Source organism: Salarias fasciatus, chromosome 17, assembly GCF_902148845.1.
Source record: "Salarias fasciatus chromosome 17, fSalaFa1.1, whole genome shotgun sequence".
NCBI lineage: Eukaryota > Metazoa > Chordata > Actinopteri > Blenniiformes > Blenniidae > Salarias > Salarias fasciatus.
The window spans coordinates 856,236-875,671 of NC_043761.1; the positions used below are offsets into that span (position 1 = coordinate 856,236).

At 59.2% G+C, this 19,436-nt stretch overlaps 1 protein-coding gene across 1 annotated transcript; it reads left to right on the forward strand.

Annotated features, from left to right (window-relative positions):
- The first annotated feature begins 221 nt into the window (after positions 1–221).
- On the forward strand, positions 222–18,599 carry utp20 (UTP20 small subunit processome component). Its single transcript, XM_030113443.1, is given in 62 exon segments — positions 222–611; positions 792–872; positions 955–1,021; positions 1,160–1,292; positions 1,377–1,565; positions 1,649–1,730; positions 1,803–1,940; positions 2,421–2,576; positions 2,651–2,803; positions 2,888–3,019; positions 3,085–3,162; positions 3,240–3,418; positions 3,493–3,654; positions 3,739–3,827; positions 4,756–4,861; positions 4,943–5,093; positions 5,173–5,232; positions 5,308–5,475; positions 5,724–5,800; positions 5,869–5,948; positions 6,040–6,295; positions 6,421–6,615; positions 7,007–7,097; positions 7,403–7,488; positions 7,956–8,081; positions 8,465–8,631; positions 8,717–8,925; positions 9,000–9,143; positions 9,235–9,262; positions 9,265–9,313; positions 9,393–9,628; positions 9,710–9,854; positions 9,973–10,060; positions 10,536–10,679; positions 10,940–10,993; positions 11,063–11,215; positions 11,296–11,451; positions 11,554–11,694; positions 11,768–11,905; positions 11,988–12,127; positions 12,213–12,295; positions 12,378–12,679; positions 12,763–12,902; positions 12,975–13,131; positions 13,213–13,311; positions 13,399–13,566; positions 13,645–13,811; positions 13,901–14,048; positions 14,129–14,245; positions 14,322–14,492; positions 14,567–14,698; positions 14,766–14,876; positions 14,945–15,094; positions 15,193–15,375; positions 16,247–16,378; positions 16,463–16,595; positions 16,711–16,895; positions 16,963–17,034; positions 17,128–17,433; positions 17,535–17,661; positions 17,736–17,881; positions 17,956–18,599. Coding segments are annotated over 62 exon segments (8,463 nt in total). The 5' UTR covers positions 222–560; the 3' UTR covers positions 18,112–18,599.
- Positions 18,600–19,436: the final 837 nt, after the last annotated feature.

Genomic DNA, 19,436 nt, shown 5'->3' on the forward strand with positions numbered 1-19,436 from the left:
CCTCCTGAGGTCCAGATGTTTCACATCCTGCTGATAAACACGAGACGAGTTTGGCCCATTTAAACCACTCACAGCGCTGCAGGGAAGACATGGTGTTTCATGTTGATTTGATGTCCTGCGTGACGTGAAGTCGAGATAACTACTGACCTTTAATTAAAGCATTTCGTGCATTTCAAATAGTGTTCTTCTCGCCGTCGCATGAATCAGACACATAAATGCGCCTCAGATGACAAACTGAACCAAACTCGTACGAAAAATCAGTCCTTTATTTAAAACACTCGATCTTTTCCAGAGTTTCTGTGCGAAGCCCCGAAACGAACCCGGAAGTGAGGGGGCGGTGCTTCTCTCGGTTTTCATCTTCGACGCTCGCCAACACGCGGAGGAAGAAAAACTTCCCATGATGCTTTGCTCGGCATGGCGGCGCCCATGTGTCGGCGCGTGTGTGTAAACAGCTGGAATATCGGCTGTTTCGGGGATTAAACTGAACTTTTCCTGCGTCTTTTTAGCATCGTGGGACTTTTTCCTCCATATTTTTCCACTTTTGACGCGACGAGCTGAAGATGAAGGTGAAATCCAAGTCTTCGTACCACAAAACCGAGAACACCTTCAGGGTAAGAGAAGAAAAGTCACTGTAAATAACCTCGGGATGCTGTTTCCCTTCAACCAGCTTGAAGACGTTACTCATGTCAAACTAGTTACCAAACAGGTTTACTGATAAATGCACGTGTTTAACCACCGGCGTCTCACTCAATGGATTTGATTGTAAAGGTAATCTGATTACTGTTTTCCAGTTTCTCACGTTTGCTGAAAGGCTTGCAAACGTAAATATCGATGTGATCCATCGCATTGACCGGACGGGATCCTACGCTGAGGTCTGGACTCTCTTTAAACCAGGTCTTGTTTGCTGTTGCTGCTCGTGCGTCTTGATTCACTGTGCACTTTTTGTGATTACAGGAAGTAGAAACTTTCTTCTCGGAAGGACTGACAAGATGGAGAGATCTGAACTTAACGGAGCATTTCAGTACGTGTTGTGTTTGAACCGGTCTGCAGCAGGAGGGTGATCCAGTGCTGGTCCTGGTAGAAGATGCTGTTGCTGAATCTGTTTTCATGCGGAGGCTTAACGGTCCGTCTCCTGAGCGTCCCCGTCTTTCCTTTGCAGCTGCGTTCTTGAAAGAGGTGTCCAACAAGAGCCAGTCCTTCAACATGCTGGTTTTCCACCAGCAGTCCATTGTGGAGAGTCTGAAGACCCACCTGGCGGTGAAGGACAGCCTGGCCTACCAGCCGCTGCTGGAGTGAGTCCCCGGTCTGGTCTGGCTCTGAACGCACCAGCTGGACTCACCCCGTCTCTGAAGAGTGTCTTCTGTCTGTCTCTGCAGCCTGGTGGTGCAGCTGGCCAGGGACCTGCAGACCGACTTCTACCCCCACTTCCCCGACTTCTTGGTCCTGATCACGTCCCTGCTGGAGACGAGGGACACGGAGCTGCTGGAGTGGGCCTTCAGCTGCCTGTCCTACCTCTACAAGTACCTGTGGAGGCTCATGGTGAAGGACATGACCCGCATCTACAGGTGGGCCGGGCTCAGAGGTCTTGGAGACGGACTGTTTGTCTCTCTCTCTCGTCGGTGTGGACTTACGGTCCGTTTCTCTTCAGCCTGTACAGCTCCCTGCTGGCGCACAAGAAGGAGCACATCCGCAAGTTCGCAGCCGAGAGTTTCGCTTTTTTGATGAGAAAGGTTTGGATGTTTATTTATTTCTGACGGTTTTTCCTCCGTGATAGTCTTCTGACCCGTGACTCCGTCCCCCAGGTCCCGGACCTGGACGCCTTCCTCAGCCACGTGTTCTCGGACCTGGAGCGGCACCCGGATAAGGTGGAGGGAGCCGGCCGGCTGCTGTTCGACATGTGCCGAGGCGTCCGGAGCAGGTTCCACTCCTGCGCTGCGACTGTAGGTTCCTCTCTGGCTGTAGTCCCGGGTCCGGCCCGGAGCAGGGTGCTGGTCTCCTCTGGCTCCGGTCAGACGGTTAGGATCTCTGGGGCTTCCCTCCCCGGTGGGGTGCCGCAGGGTTCCGTGCTCGGCCGTGCTCCGTTTGTTTGTACATCCTTCCCTCGGTTCTCGGAGAACTTTTTATTTTTTTTAAAGAATTCAGAGGCTGGTCGGTTTTCCTGCCAAGTGTTTTTCTGTCTGGCGGGGTCGAGGTGTTCCTCATCAGGAAGCCTCGGTATCAGCCTCGGCGACCGCTCCTCTCTGATAGGATCGAGATAGCAGCCGGTGGAGCCGGGGGAGCGGCAGCGTCCAGAACGGCCCGAGCTGCCGGAACGGGTCCTGACCGATAACGGGGTCACTGCTGCAGGACGTCGGGCTGATCTGGACCTGCCGGATCAGGGAGGGTTGACTGTGGTCCTCGTCTCGCTGTGCTCTCTCCAGGCTCTCCCTGTGGCCCTGCGGAAGCTCGGCCCGGCCACCTGCCCTGGGACGCCGCTGCCCTGGGACGCCGTCAGGGACGCGCTGGACCACATGGCCCAGGCGGCGGCCGACCACGTGGACAGGGAGCACTTCCTGGTCCTGTGGGACAGCCTCCAGGTAGGGCGGCGTCTCGGCGTCCCGTCGTGTGGAAGACGCCTGGTCTTTGTCTCACGCTGTGTCTCGCTGTCCAGGCGTCGCTCCTGGAGGTGCTGGGCGCCGTGGCGGCGGAGCAGGGAGGCGTCGGCGCGGCGGCGGAGCAGCTGGAGAGGCTGCTGTTCGTTTACCACACCCTGGTGTCCCACAGGGGCGGAGCCAAGATCACCAAGCCGGAGGACGTTTGCCAGGCGAGCGCGGATCGGCGGTTGGACTCGGCGGTTCTCCGAGGTTCTGCGGTCTGGGTCTAACGCTCCGTGTCGTCGCTCTTCCAGACGGTGCTGTCGCTGGTCCGCAGCTCGCCGCCGGCCTCCTGCAGCCGCCTGGTCCTCCAGACCGCCTCCTCGCTGCTGCTCGGGGACAACGTGGTCCTCCCCCGGGCGCTGGCCCAGCAGGCGGTCCAGCAGGTGAGTGTTCGGTCGGAGCTCCGCCCCTTTGGCGCCGCCTGCGGCTCATTGGCTCTGCCGTCCAGGTGTTCAGCAGCGGGATGGAGGAGGACCTGATCCTGGAGTTCAGCAGGGAGATGTTCACCATGAAGCACTTCGAGCAGGTGGCGCCCCCCGCAGGTCACTGATCTCATCACGTCCTCGTCTGTGGGCGTCGTCCTCACTGTAACCTGTCCTCCAGCTCTTCCTCCCCAGCCTGCTGCGCTTCGCCGCCGGGCTGCTCGGCCGCGGCGACGCCCCGGCGCGCCACTGCGGCCTGGAGGTGCTGGTCGGCCTGATCCTCGCCAAAGCCCCGCCCCCCACCGACGGCTCCATGGCCTTCGAGACCTACCCGCTGCTGCTCCCGGGCCGGACCGCCAGGTGGGGCACCGGCAGGGGGGCTGTGGTGGGTTCTGGGTTCTGGGGCGGAGCTGAGACGTCTGTTTGTCCTCCAGTGTCGAGGAGGCCGGAGCGGCGCCCGAGCCTCCTGCGGTACCCGGGCCTCCTGCGGTACCCGACCTGGTGCTGTCGCTCCTGGCGGCGCCGGACGAGGACCAGCAGCCCGTCGCCGACCTGGCGCTGCCCTGGGCCGCCCTGGTGCTGCTGCCCCACCTCAGGTAGCGTCCACACCCGAAGTGCGAGAACACACACCCACGTCCGTGTGACACGTGTGTGTGTGTGTGTGTGTGTGTGTGTCTCAGACCTTTGGCTCCGGCGGCGGTCGTTCCTGCCGTGACCTCCTTCCTGGACCGGCTGCTCCGTCACGTGGAGGAGGGACGGATGGGGACAGGTCTGTGGTCTGGTTCTGTCTCGGCTCGGTGGATTACCGTATCGGCCCGGATACAGTACGACTCTGAGACGACCCCTGCTGTTCAAATATCATTTTGTGAAAATACAAATATATTGAAGACAATAAGGTTACTCATAAAAGAACTTTTTATTGTACAATTATTTAAACCCAAAAACTCACAACAGAGAAAACATTTCACCTGATTTAAGATTAAAAAACATTACTGCAGTATTAAATAAAAATATATTCTCTTTCTCAAAATAAGCCACAATAAGCAACAATTAAGAACCTCAAAGGTTCAATAACTGCATTAATGATGTAAATAACTTTATAACCATCAAACTCCAGTTCTGTTCAGCTTCATGAACATGAATAACTCAGCCTCCTGGATGCTGGGTTCAGTCTGGCCTGTAGAGAACAGTTCTTCAGAGAGAAAGCAGCAGGTTTCAGCTGCTCTGAGCTTTTATTACTTTCTCCTGAAGGCTGTAAAACTGAGACAAACCAGATAAACATAGAAGTGAACAAACACACAAGATGTACCACAACACACATCACTGTCTGAAAACTAAACCAGTCAGTATTTAAAATCAGAGCCGCTAGCTCAATGCTAACTATTAATGGAAACGCCGTTGACATGCTAACGGAATTAGCATCTGCGTTCAAACTTCAAAACCAGCAGCAGCCACACTGCTCAGGCTTCTTCTCTCACTGCTGCAGGCTGACACTCTGTCCAGCTCACTAGCTCCCCCTAACGGGGGGCGGAGCCACTGCATGCAGCACAGGCAGTGGCTCCATCCAGTCCTCCATCAGAGCTCCACCCCGTTTCTGAGAAAACCATTCCTGGAAAAACATATCGTCTTATATTCGGGCCCAGACGGTATTTGGTTCTCTAACGTTCCGTCTGTCGGTTCTCTGGTGGAACCGGCAGCCGCTCTGTTCGTGGCCCGACAGGCTCTGAGCTGCCTCCTGTCCCTGGACGGCTCCGCCCAGCAGCTCCGCCCCTCCACGGCGGCCGGGATCGACGCCGTCCTGCGGTGAGCGTCCGAACACGGAGCCCTGAGGTGCTCCCGTCAGCGCCGTGACCCCGGCTCCGTGTCTGTCTCTCGTGGTTCCAGGAAGTTCCCGGCCGAGCCGTCGGCGCTCCTGCTGGGAGACCTGTTCTACACCCGCCTGGCGCTCAGCGGCGCCGCACAGCCGCTTTCCCACGATGCCTTGCAGCAGCTCTACCAGACGCTTCAGGCCAACCTGTCCTCCAACGTCTCCAAAGTGCGTCTGAAGGGAGAGGAGGAGCTGAGTGTGATCTGAGTTGTGACCTTCACGGTGCTGACCTCTGACCTCTGTCCAGGTCCGCCTGCTGACCCTGCGGATCCTGTCCCAGTTCCAGGCCGAGCTCCCGCAGGCCGAGGTCCGACTCCCCGACTCTGATCTGATGTGTGTGTGTGTGTTGTGAGCGTGCGCACTGACCGTCTCCCCGCCGCAGGAGGACGAGGCCCCGGCGGTGCAGCCGGTGTTCGCCGTGTGCCTGCAGGCCGAGCTGGTGCCGGCGTCGGTGCAGGACTACCGGGACAAGCTGCTGCACCTGCGCAAGCTGAGGCACGACCTGGTGCAGCGGAGCCTGCCGCTCGGGCCGCCCGGGGCCTTCCAGCAGGTAGAGCAGGACCCGGCCCGGACCCGGCCCGGACCCGGCCCGGACCCGGCCCGGACCCGGCCTGGACCCGGCCTTGACCCGGTCTGGACCCGGCCCGGACCCGGCCCGGACCCGGCCCGGACCCGGCCCGGACCCGGCCCGGACCCGGCCCGGACCCGGTCTGGACCCGGCCTGGACCCGGTCTGGACCCGGCCCGGACCCGGTCTGGACGGTTCTTCTGAGCCTTCACAGTTCACGTTCTTCTCCAGGTTCCGCTGCGGTACCTGATCGCCATGCTGTTCATCAACTTCCGGCCGCTGTGGGACGCCGTCATCGAGCTCCTGGTGTAGGTGTAGCCGCACGCCGTCCGTCCCCTCCGACCGCCGCCGGTCCGTAACTCTGTGTCCCCGACAGGAGCCACGCCCGAGGGATGGACAGCGCGGCGTTCTGGACGGTGTACGGCGAACACCTGGAGCTGGTGGCCGGCCTGGCCGGTGAGGAGCCGCGACCTCCGTCTGCTCTTCACAGATTCTGCGTTCAGTCGGAACCTTGAGCCGCGGTTTTCTTCTCGTCTTCGTGTTTTAGAGGAAGAGCTGCTGGAGGACGACGCCGGCGGCGAGGGGGCGGAGCCGGGCCTGCAGGGCGAGCCTGGCTGCGACGTCGTCCAGAGCGGCGACGTGGGGGCGCTGTTCCTGGAGCAGCTGAAGCTGACCTCCGACCCCGGCGAGCGCACCGACTTCCCCAACTTCCGCGGCCTGCTGTGGCGCGCCATGACCCAGTTCCCCGAGCGGGCGGAGCCACGGAGCCGCCAGCTGAGCCCGCTGCTGCTGCGCTTCGTCAGGTGGTGGGGGAGGGGGAGGGGGCGGGGAAGGGGGCGGGGAAGGGGGCGGGGGAGGGGGAGGGGGCGGGGGAGGGGGCGGGGGAGGTGTCCTCAGCAGGTGTTGACGGTTCGTCTCGTTTGGCCAGAAATGAGTTTTTCACCTCCGACCTGCTGGTGGCGCCAAATCAAGATCTGAGGAGGAGCGGCGGCGGCGTCCAGGAGGAGTCGGGAGCGGCGGTGGAGATGGAGGGAGAGAGAGAGGGGGAGGAGGAGGAGGAAGAGGAGGAAGAAGAGGCAGGCAGACAGCAGAGGAGGGGACCTCCGAGGAGAGCCGCCGCCAAGTAAGACCTGAGAATCCCTACTTCCCGTTTCCTTGCTTCCTGCTTCCTGCTCCTTGCTTCCTGCTCCTTGCTTCCTGCTTCCTGCTCCTTGCTTCCTGCTTCCTGCTCCTTGCTTCCTGCTTCCTGCTCCTTGCTTCCTGCTTCCTGCTCCTTGCTTCCTGCTTCCTTCATCTGGAGTTTTCCTCACAGGAAACCCAGGATTCCAGCCGGTTTCTGCTAAACCTGTAACTTCCTCCTTAAAAACAATAAAGCATTTGAGAAGTTTCCTTCATCCTTGGTTTGTAATCCTCATCGTCACATCCTGGATTTTCTTTCTGAGCTTCTTTTAAGGGGAACATCTGTTCGGTTCTGTTGCTGCAGCTTTGGTCTGATGAGTGTTTCTCTTTCGCAGACAGCTGATCGCTCATCTGAAGGTGTTCGCCAAATTCACCAACCCCCGCGCTCTCTACCTGGAGAGCAGCATCCGCGAGCTGTACAACCAGGTAACACACACACTCACACACACACACACACAGTGTTCTGGAATCTGCTCTTATCTTATCTCTCTGGCGAACAGCGGCTCTCCCTGTTCCTCTTTTTAGGAACAACACATGTTCCAGGTCGTCTGGGCCTGCTGTTTGATCTGTGTCAGAGTGTGTTTCTAACATTTCTTCCACAGCGCCGGTCGGGTCTGATCGATCAGCCTCGGCTCCGTTTGATCGTCTTTAATCGCTTCGCTGACCCGTCCTTCAGCGGACGGGAGTGTTGAAGCGATGTTTCACCCTGCCTCCCTCTCTCCCGCCGCCAGCTGCTCTGCCATCAGGACCAGCACATCCAGCGGGCGGCTCTGGAGTGTGTCCTCACCTACCGAGACCCCGGCGTCGTCCCGTACAGGTGAGCAGACGCACCTGAGGCCCAGCGGCCGCCGCTCTTCAATGCGCTCATTGTGAGCCCCGTCGATGCCTTCTGGGCCGCGGACGGCGCCCGTCTCCGGTTACACGAGGAGGAATGCCGACTTCCTCCCCGGCCTCACATTAACGTCTGTTATCAGGCTATTCATTTACCGGGCGGCAGGCCCGGCGCTTCCCGGACAGGTTTCGTATTACCCGAGGCCGGCGCCGGACCGGGGACAGGCTGTGTCTTTCAGCTGTTGGCAGGACGGCGTCACGCCGTCCGGCGCCTTTTCATTCCTGAAATGTTCAGTAATCCAAAGCTCACACGCTGTTCTGTTAACTCAGGCCACGATGTACTGCTACTATAAATGTGTGTGTGTGGTGTGGTGTGGTGTGGTGTGGTGTGGTGTGGTGTGGTGTGGTGTGGTGTGGTGTGGTGTGTGTGTGTGTGTGTGTGTGTGTTTTCAGGGAGAATCTGGAGAGGCTTCTGGACGACAAACACTTCAAAGAAGAGATGGTTCATTTCAACATCTCCGAGGAGACGGGGGTGGTGGAGGCCGCTCACCGGGGGAGGCTCCTCCCTCTGCTGCTCAGGTGTTTTAACCCACACACACACACACACACACACACACACACTGCATCAGCTGGCAGTGTCGCGTTGCCGTGACAACAGAGGCTGCAGAAGCAGGCGGCTGTCGCGTTTCCATGACAACTCTCTGCAAAAGAGTGAATCGGGTTCCTCTTTGGCCCGTGACGCTGTTTTCCTCCGTCGGGTTTTGGAACGACCCACAATGCATCAGTCGCTTCACTGCTCAGACTCCGAAAACTCGCCGATTCTTTGATTCATCAAAACTTCAGTTTTCTTCACCAGAACTTGGTGAAGTTCTTCATTCTTGTTTTGTTTTTCTCTTCACTCCTGGAGTTTACCGTCTGCGGTTTCTCTCTAACCGGCGCCCGTCTGCCGTTTCCCGCCGCAGGATCCTCTACGGCCGCCTGCGCACCAAGGCCGGCAGTAAGTTCCAGGGCAAGGCGACGGCGGCCGCCCGCTCCTCCATCATCCTGCGCTTCCTGGCGGGCTGCCAGGCGGAGGAGCTGCAGATGTTCGTGGACCTGCTGCTGGAGCCCGTCAGCCACCACGGCCGAGGTCGGTCCCTCCGGAGGCCGGACGGCTGTTTGGGCTCGCTGTCCTGCTTCTGGTTGTGAAAGTCGCGTCTCCCGTGCGTCCTCAGGGTCCTGTCTGGAGGCGGTGCAGCGGGCGGCGGCGGAGGCGGACCCGGGCGCCGTCCTGCCGCTGGGCCGCCACCACAGCCTGCTGAACGTCATCCAGGTGGTGCTGGAGAAGCTGGGCCACCTGGTCCGGCCGTACCTGCCCCGCCTGCTGCAGGTGCTGCTGTGCCTGGCGGCGTCCGTGTCGGCCGTGCTGGGCGGCAGGGAGCAGGTAACCGGGACGCCGTCCGCCGTCGCAGTGGGAGGTTCTAGAGCCTCATGGAGCTTCCTGTGTGGTTCTCCCAGCTCCGAGCCGGCTGCATCAGCTCCCTGAAGAACCTGAGGAGACTGGGCATCCTGAGGATCCAGGACTTCTTCGCCGACTTCGACTCGTACGACTTCCGGGAGGAGGAGCTGGACGCCGTGTTCCAGGCGGTGGTCTGGCCTCAGGTACCGATTCGCCGCCGCCCCGAACCCGGTTCCTCCGCCCCAAACCCAGTTCCTCCGCCCCGCTTCAGCTGCGGCTCTCGTTCCGTCGCAGGTGCGTCGCCTTCCCACGGAGAGTACGTACTCCCCACCCCGCTGCTGAAGCTGGTCCACGTGTGGAGCAGGAACCCCCGGTGAGGCTCCGCCCCTCTCCGCCCGTCCCTGCCCGCCTCCACCACATCACGTAGTAACCGCCGCGCTCTCCGTTCTCAGGTTCTTCCCCCTCCTCGCCAAGCAGAAGCCGGAACATCCGGAGTACGACGTCCTCCTCAACGTCTTCGCCCTGCTGTCGGCCAAGAACGCCTCCCCCGCCACGGTCGCCATGGTGATGGACGTGGCCGAATCCCTCGCCACGGCCGAAGACTTCGTGGCCTCGGACGGCGAGGCGGAGCTGAAGGTCAACGGCTGCGTGTTCCCGGAACCCGAAGGGGGCACCGTGGCCTCTGCAGGTCAGATCGGAACCGCCAGGTTCTCCTCGCCGGCGGTCTTCAGCTGGTTAACCTCGCCGCCGCCGCCGCTGTGTCTCCCAGACGCCTGGAGTCAAGGCTCCCGGCTGCTGCTGCCCCACGTCCCCACCCTGCTGCTCTACCTGGGCGGAGTGGTGCGCAACTCTGACCGCCTCAAGAAGAAGAAGTTCAGGGCTCAGGTGGCCAAAGAGCTCAACATCCTGTCCAAGTGAGACACACTCCTGTTTCTGCTGCCGTTCCTTCATCCAGGACGCTTTCTCCTCTGGTAAAACCGGGTTGGTTTTCATCAAACTGATGATTTGTTCTTCTTCCTCTCTCGACTCCAGAATCAGTCGGTTCGTGGCGGATAAAGAGCAGAGCTCCACGCTCGTCGGCCTGCTGCTTCCTTACCTCCAGAAGGGCAAAAATCCACAAGTGAGTTTTCTTTGTCCAGCGGTGTCGTTCCGGTTATTAGACCCGGTTACGGTTCTGCTGCTGCTGCTCGGTGAGATTCCTGCAGCGGATCTGAAGACGTTCTGTTTGATCACGGAACAGGGAGAAGGAGATGTGTTACAGAATGATGGTGAAGGAGATGTCAATGGATTTAGATGGCTTACATACTGATCAACCTGGAGGTGCCAGAGTCCAGATGGAGGTTCAGAGGGGACAGAGCTTTTCCTGAGCTGTGGAATGAGCTGCCGCTGCCATCAGACAGTGTTTTAAGAGCCCTTAAAGCATTTTTATTCACTGGTTTATAACTCTGCTCCTGGTTTTTACTGTCTTATTAAAATGTCTTTTATTGTTTTCTTGCACTTTTACGTGTTTCTGACTTTGTGGCAGCAGCAGTTTTAAAATGCTGTAGAACTGAAGTTGAGTTGAGAACACGTGGATCGGCGTCTGTGTGTTTCAGGAGACAGAAATCGACATTCTGGCGACCGTCCAGAACCTCCTGCGGCGGTGTGAGCAGCCCTCCGCCTTCCTGAGGCCCTTCAGCAAACTCTTCTCCGTCATCCACAGCAAGCTGCCCCGGCAGGCCCTGACCGGCGTCTTCCAGGTGCGGCTCGTGTTCCGGTGGAGGGGCGCTAATCCTCGCTCTCTGCTGGAAAGAGGAAATCGGGGTTTTTCCAGGGTCGGTTCTCTCAGTTTAACCCGCTGTCTCCAGCAGTGGTTTTGGTTTGATCACGGTCTCTTTAGTTTTCTTGCTCCAGGTTTCCTCGGTCTTCAGCAGGTTGTACTGGTGAAAGGGTGAATGTGGTTCTCGGTGTGAAGCAGTGAAGTCACCCGCTCCTCTCTCTCTGCTTCATTTGTCGTCAGACCTTGTCGGATCTGGATCCTTCTCTGACCTACATCACTGACGCAGCAGCGAAGGTGAGATCTATAGATCCCAGTGGATCCATCGGGATCGCCTGTGTCACATTAAAATGTTCCCCCCCCCAGCTGAACGCCTTCGACAGCCGACACCTGGACGAAGTCCACTTCGACGTGCGTCTGACGGCGTTCCAGGATGCCACCAGGCGTATCGGCGCCATGCAGACCCTGGACCTGGACTTCATCCACGCCGTCCTGCACAACTGCTTCCACACGTACGAGGTCGGTGCCGACGCCGTTCTCTACGCCCGCCGCCACGCTCCGGCCCGCCCCGCGCTCACGCTCTCCTCCTGCCGGCGCAGATCGGCGACATGTCGCTGGCGGACAACGCCACCCTGTGTCTGTCGGCGGTCATAACCCGGCTGGCGGCCGTCGGCGCCGGAGAGCAGGTCTACAAGGACGTGGTTCAGCACACCATCCTGGACGCCGTGCTGAAGGGACTGCGCAGCAGAACCGAGGTTCTCCACAGCTCGTACCGCCGCTCTCCGCCCGGCCTCGCCTGAAGCGCGTCGCCCTGGTGACGAACCGGTTCTGGTCTGTTCTGGTCTGTCTGCCTGCAGAACGTGCAGCATGAGTACACGTCGGTTCTGGCCTGCCTGGTGAGAACCTTCCCCTCCAAGAAGGAGTTCCGGGACCTGGTGCAGCTCGCCGACTACAACGACCCCGAGTCCGACTTCTTCGAGCACATGAAGCACATCCAGGTGAGGAAGAGTCCTTCCTCCTCGGTCCTCTGTTTATTCCCAAGATGCAACACTTCCTGCTCTTGATGCGTAGATCCACCGCCGCGGCCGCGCCCTGAGGAAACTGGCCAAGCAGCTGAGCGACGGCACGGTGGCGCTGACGCCGCGCTCCATGCAGAACTACATCATGCCGTACGCCACCGCCGCCCTGCTGGACCCCAAGATGCTCAAGGTGACTGGGTTATAAAGGAGGGTCCCGGGGAACGGTGGCGTCTGTGTGTCTGACCCCCCTCCTGCCCTACTGCCCCCCCCAGCATGAGAACATGACCTCCGCCGCCGTGGAGGTGGTGGGCGCCGTCTGCCGCAGGCTGACCTGGTCCAAGTACCTCTACTACCTGAAGCAGTTCATCCACATCCTGCAGACGGCGCAGACGGAGCAGAAGCTGGCCGTCAGGTCGGCGCCGCCGCTCCCGCCTTCGGCTCAGAGCGATCCTCCATCACCGGATCCCTGGAATGATCTCGTTTCGTTTTCTCACCAGTCTGCTGGTCACGGTGCTGGAGGCGTTCCACTTCGACCACGAGACGCTCAGCAGGGAGATGGAGGCAGCCAGAGCCAGAGAGGGTGAGCGATCCGGACGAGACTCAGCAGGGGGTCCAGGAGGAGGACTGGCTCACCTGCGGGTCTCGCCTGTCTGTCTGAGCAGCCGGGACTCAGCCGCCGGAGGACGGCGAGGAGGAGGACGACGGCGCCGACGCCGAGCCGCCGGAGGCGAGCGACGAGGAGCCAGAGGAGATGGAGACCGACGCCGCGATGGAGACGGAGCCGGCTGAGAGGGAGAAGGACGGCGCCGCAGCCGCAGGTAGAGGACGGCCGGCGGCCATCTTGCCCGCCGCCGCCACGGGCCTGCCGCAGAGCAGGGAGCAGCTGGAGGCTCTGGTCGCCTCCATCCACCGGACGGTGAGCGACAGCGTGCTGCCCCGCCTGCACAAGTGTCTGACGGCGAAGGTACGAGCCGCACAACACACACACACACACACACACACACACACAGCGCCTTTCAGGTCCCGGAGTGTGTTCCTTGTCTTTAGGTGAAGCGTGACGACGAGCACAAAGCGGTGAAGTCCAAGGAGCTGAAGGAGGAGGAGGTCCTGCGGATCCCCATCGCCTTCGCCATGGTCAAGATCATGCAGACTCTGCCGCCGCACGTCATGGAGGCCCACCTGCCCGGGTAAGCCCCGCCCCCCCCCCACCTGCCACCCCCCACCTGGAGCTCGGGTCACGCCGATCCTCTGCTCCCCAGGATTCTGATCCAGGTCTGCGTTCTGCTGAGGAACCGGTTCCAGGAGGTCCGGGACGTGGCCCGGGGAACCCTGGTGAAGATCCTCCAGGCTCTGGGCTGCAGGTACCTGCACTACCTGCTCAAGGAGATGCAGGGGGTCCTGGTGAAGGGCTACCAGGTGAGAACACACACACACACACACACACACACTCGGGAAGCGTCCCTGAAGTGACCGATGTGCGTCTCCTCCCTCCTGCAGGTCCACGTGTTGACCTTCACCGTCTACCAGCTGCTGGCGGCCCTCAGCCCCGCCCTGCAGAGCGGCGACCTGGACCCCTGCATGAACACGCTCCTCGACGTCAGTGGCTCCTCCCACTCCTCCTGATCCGTGCAAACGTCGCGTCATTAATCCGACCGTCTCTCCCGCTGCTTCGTCTCCCGTCAGATCTTCAACAACGAGCTGTTCGGCTCGGTGGCGGAGGAGAAGGAGGTGAAGGGCATCGTGTCCAAGCTGATGGAGGCGAGGCACAGCAAGAGCCTGGACTCCTACCAGCTGCTGGCGCAGTTCTGCAGCAAGCAGAGCGTCACCAAGCTCATCCTGCCGCTGAAGGAGGTGAGGAGGGAGGAGCCTCCGTCGGCCTGAAGTTTCTCTTTCTGTCACTGTCTAAACTTGAAGTTCCCGTTCTGTCAGATCCTGGAGACGTCGTCCAGTCTGAAGGTGTGTAACCGCGTGGCGGCCGTGCTGCGCCGCCTGGTTCTGGGTCTGCTCGCCAACACGGGCCTGACCGCACAGGACGTCCTGCTGCTGAGCCACGGCCTGGTGAGCCAGAGCCTGCCGCTGCTCACCCGGAGAGACCGGTACGCCCGTCCGCCGGCAGCAGAGCGCCGCCGCGGCGCCGGGGCTTTCCCCCCGGCTCATCTCCGTGTGTGTGTGTGTGTGTGTGCAGGGACAAGGCGTCAGCGAAGCCGCCCCCGGACCCCCGGCTGCCCCCGCCCAGCTGCCTGCTCATCCCCGCCGCTCCCAGACGAGGGGGCCAGAAGGCTCCCGTCAGCAGCCGCACCAACATGCACATCCTGGTGGACGCCGGCCTCAAGGTGGCGCTGCTCGGTTCTCCTGATGTTCTCGCGGTTTGCTCCGGAACAGCAGAGTGAAGTTTGTGTTTGGCGTTTTCCAGCTGCTCCACCTCAGCATGAAGAAGTCCAAGGTGACGTCCTCCGAGGCCTCGGCTCTGGAGATGCTGGACCCCTTCGTGCTGCTGCTGCTGGACTGCATCGACTCCACGCACGTCAAGGTACGAGCGCCCCGTGGCTTCCTGTCCGAGCCCGGCGGCGTGCCCCCTCCCGCCTCACCCGTTCCCCGCCCGGCAGGTGATCACCGAGGCGCTGGTGGCGTTCACCTGGCTGCTGAAGTTCCCCCTGCCCTCCGTGAAGCGGAACGCCGAGCGGCTGACCGGCCAGCTCTTCGTCCTGCTGAAGGACTACTCCAAGGCCGGCGCCGCCCGCGGGGAGAACTACCAGCTGGTCCAGAGCTGCTTCAAGGTGGGCGGGGCCTCGTCTCTCCGCCTGTCACCGATTCCAGCTGTTGGGTAACCGGGAAGCTGTGTGTCCCTCAGGTCATCACCATCCTGGTGAAGAGCGTGAAGGGCGCCGACGTCTCGGAGACGCAGCTGCAGGTGCTGCTGGGATACGCCGAGGAGGACATCTACGACCAGTCGCGCCAGGCCACCGCCTTCGGCCTGCTGAAGGTAGAAACCGCAGCTCCAGAGAAGGCTTGACCTCTTCAGGGGTGTAACCTGGCGTCTGCACCTGCAGGCCATCCTGTCCAGGAAGCTGGTCGTCCCCGAGATGGAAGACGTCATGAAGAAAGTGGCGGATCTGTCGGTGACGGGCAGCAACGCCATGATCAGGACCCACTGTCGACAGGTCCCGCCCCTCTCCGTTCCGCCGTCCGCCGTGCGTCGGTGTGTGTACTGACGCACAGATCATTTCAGATCTACCTGAAGTACCTGCTGGACTACCCCCTGGGGGCCCGGCTGAAGGAGCACCTGGACTTCCTGGTGGCCCAGCTGGGCTACGAGCACGACACCGGCAGGGAGTCGGCGCTGGAGATGCTGGCGTTCGTCTTCCAGACGTTCCCGGAGGTGAGTAGCTCCTCCCCCGGCGAGACGGTCCAGGAGGGACGCCGCCGAGAGACGGGCTCTGATGATCATGGTCACCGAGCGCCGCCATTCTGATGTAGGAGCTGCTGGCGAGGCACCACGCCCTCTTCTTCGCCCCTCTGGCTCTCGTCGTGATCAACGACGACTCGGCTCGCTGTAAAAAGATGGCCGCCATGGCCATCAAGACCCTGCTGCCGCGGCTGGACGCCAACAGCCAGGACAGCCTGTTCTCCCTGGTCCACACCTGGATGGGCGCTGAGAAGGTACCCGTCCGGTAGGCCTGCACAATATATCGTTTTAACATCGCCATCGCAATGTGTGCATGTGCAATAGTCACATCGCAGGAGGTGCAATATTTTTATTATTATTATTATTATTATTTTTAACTTTTGTTTCGCTTCATAAAAGCAGCAAGCTGCTCCATGCTCCGCATAGCCGCTCTCTCCCTCCCTCCTGCTCGGCACTCACCGGCCCCGCTCCCTCCTCCACAGCAGGGGGGGGGGGACTACACTCTGAACACAGGCGACATGCAGGAGGAAACGACAAAGGATTTAGTCCCCAAAAGAAGGTCAACATGTGAAATTTGGATGTATTTCGGCTATAAAAAAAGACGATACGGAACAAAAAAGCGTCCTCGGCCGACAGTGCCTCGTCGTGGTTGCCTCAACACGAGGTAATACGTCAAACCTGTTGGACCATTTGAAACGCCATCACAAGACCACAGGTGAAACTTCATCTTCTCAAAAAACAATTACAGAAGCCTTCGCCGGCATAACACCGTATGATAGGAACTCCAAATCATGGATGCAATAACTTTTTACCGAGCGAAAGACATGGTGCCATTGAACACCGTGGATCGTTAAAGAGGGATTTAAAAAAATGATCCGAACGCTTGACAAGCGGTATGAAACACCACGTATTTCTCTCAAGTGGCCATCTCCCCACATAGAGCTATTCAGGTCATCTGGTGAAAATTCTTCTATTTTTAATATCGCAATATATATCGCAATATATCGCAAGCCCCCAAAAAATCGCAATGTCAGTTTTTTCCAATATCGTGCAGCCCTACCGTCCGGGTCACCTCCCGGTGTCAGACCAGTCAGGGCCTCACGCTAACTGTGCCTCCTGTCCCAGAATGCACTGCGGCGCCTGGGCTCCCAGGTCTGCGGGCTGTTCGTGGAGGTGGAGGAGGAGAAGTTCTCCCGCCGTCTGGACAACCTGCTGCCCCTGCTGGAGAAGGAGATCAACCCCGACAACTACGAGGACGTGAGTGGGAGCAGTGGGGGCGGGGCAGGAGGCCAAGGCCTGGCTGGGGACCGGTCTCATGGGCTCCTCCCCCTGGTGTCTCAGATCGAGGAGGAGCAGGAGGAGAAGGGAGCCGACAGACTCCTGTTCAGCTGCTTGACTCTGATGGGGAAACTGAGCAAACACTGCGGCCTGCTGGAGCTCGGCCAGCCGTCCGCCACGCTGCGGCGCCTCTGGGGTGAGGAGCCGCCGAGACGCAGCGCCGCCGCCGCCGAGACGCAGCGCCGCCGCCGCCGAGACGCAGCGCCGCCGCCGCCGAGACGCACGCTCGCCTTCTGCTCCAACCCCACCAGGTCACGTGGAGGCGCACCTGCGCCACCCCCACTGCTGGGTGTGGCTGAGCGCCTCGCAGCTGTTCGGACAGCTGTTCGCAGCGCAGCGGGCGGAGCAGCTGGTGGCGGCCTGGAGAGGAGGAGGAGGAGGAGATGCTTCATCATCCGCTGCTGTCAGCTTCATCACCTCCAGCCTGGATAAGAAGGTAAAGCTTCTGCTCCTTTTCCTCTCAGCCACCAGGCTCCTGCTAAAGCGATCGTTTCCTCCTGCAGATGCGAGAGCTGGCCTTGTCCTTCTGCCATCAGCTGCAGTCCCGGTTCCTGGACACGGCGTCCGGAGAGCAGGTGCAGCAACGCCGCCGCCGCCGCCGCCGCCACCGCCTCACCCTTCAAGGGCCGAACGGGTTTGATTGACGGCTGTCGTTGATCCGCTCGCAGGTGATCAAGAACTTACTGTTTGTGGGGAAGGTGATTTACCTGATTTCCCCCGAGTCCCAAGTCACTTCTGCCCCAGAAGAAATGAAGGAGGAGGAGGAGGAGGAGGAGGAGGAGGAGAGGCAGAAAGAAGAGGAAGATGAGGAGAGGCAGAAAGAAGAAGAAGAAGCAGAAGAGGAAGTGGAGGACAAAGAGAAGGAGGAAGAGGACGATAAGGACGAGCGCCCGCCCTCCCTGCTCTGGCTGATGAAGAAACTTTCCCTCATGGCCAAAAGAGAAGCAGCATATTCTCCCAAAGTTCCTCTCAAGGTTTCTAAAAGCAGCAACACTTCCTGTTTTTTTTTTTTTTTTGGTCAATAAATCCTGGACGACTTTTCAGTGTCTCATTCTGTTTCCTCCGGGTTCCTCAGAGAACGTGTGTGTTCAAGTTCCTGGGAGCGATGGCGATGGACCTGGGGAAGGAGCGGCTGGGCGCCTACCTGCCCACCATCATCGCGCCGCTGTACCGGGAGCTGGACAGCACGTACGCCGAGCAAGGTACCGCCTCTACCGTCGCCACAACCGGCCGAAGCAGGTCAGCAGGCTGACCGGAGGCGGCGTCTCGCCCGCAGATCCCACGCTGAAGAACCTGGCGCAGGAGCTGATGGAGCTGCTGAAGAAGCAGGTGGGCCTGGAGGCCTTCTCTCTGGCCTTCTCCGCCGTCCAGAGGGAGTTCTCACAGCGGCGGGCGGCTCGCAAGCGGCACCGCGCCCTGCAGGTACCGGCGCTTAACCAGGAACTAGCTCTAGGAAGCCACGCCCCCTCCTCACCTCTCCCCTCCCACCCCCGCAGGCTGTGGCGAACCCCGACATCGCCGCCAAGAAGAAGATGAAGAAGCACAAGAACAAAATCGAAGCCAAAAAGAGGAAGATCGAGTTCCTGCGGCCGGGATACAAAGCCAAGAAGCAGCGCAGCCACGCCCTGAAGGACCTGGCCATGGTGAAGTGAGGGGCAGCCACGCCCTGAAGGACCTGGCCATGGTGAAGTGAGGGGCAGCCACGCCCTGAAGGACCTGGCCATGGTGAAGTGAGGGGCAGCCACGCCCTGAAGGACCTGGCCATGGTGAAGTGAGGGGCAGCGACTCCTAGCTGTTACTGACTGTAATATCCTCAGACTGGAGCTGATCATGTGGTTTCTGACAGCTGTCCCACAGCAGACTGCCTCCCTTGACAACAAATCATTGAATCGCAGATGAAAGCTGAATTCAGTTTTTTTTTTATCTCCTCTCTGAACTCGCTGTCAAACTGAACTTGGATTTCTACTATGCAGGTTAAATGTATGAGTTTTTGTAGATAAAAAAATAAAACCCAGATAACATGAAAGATTCACTACAGTGCTATAGATCCCTGTTAGTTTTCTGATTGACGCTTTTATTTTAGTCAGGCACCCCGTTTGGACAGCTATGGGGCAAGACTGGAGTGTGGGCGGAGCTTATCTCCTGTGCGACTTTTTAAACCAAGAACCACCTCAGAAAATATTAGGCCTTCCGAGTACCACCGTTATGACCAAAGTAAAAAAAAAAAAAAAAATACAGAAACATGGTCTACTCTGTTCAACTATAGAAACACACAGGAAGCAGGTATATTTCTAATAATATTGGTCTTTGTTTGGGCAACCCTCCCTCTCACACCTTCACACACACACTCTCACACACACACGTACAACAAGTGAAATTTGCTGAGAGCATCACCACATACCACACACGGGGGCCTCGGCTCTTCCTCTGGTCCGCTCCATCTGAATCCAGCTGGCAGGTCACTGGAGTCGCTCTCCTACTGTCCCGCGTCGTTTGTTGCTAACGCTAGCAGAGGACGCTTCGGCTACACCGCTAGCACCCATGCTAGCTTCACGGCGGCCAGCTTCAGTGTCAACAGCACTGCTGGCTGTGTTCTCCTCCTGTTCGGCACTTCTTTTCCCAATAGCTGCTGTTTGGAGCCACGTTTGTAGTTTTGGAACCTCTCATTACGCCTCTGCACGCTAGCTTGACTTGACGGCGAAGCTCAAGCTAAGCTAGTTTAATCATGAATGACGTAATTGCGCGCCAATGCGTGACTGAACGTGACCACGTGACAGTCCAGCACAATATATTAGAAGAGAGAAACTGAATGAATTACAATTGATTTGACCGATTTCAATTTTAAATTATGTATTTTGGTTGTAATATTTGTTGCTGAAAGTTTTGACTAATTTACAAAGAATTTATATTTTTGATTCCCCCGCGTACCACTAGAGGGAGCCGTCAGTTTGAGAACGGAGACAAGGGACAGAATGGC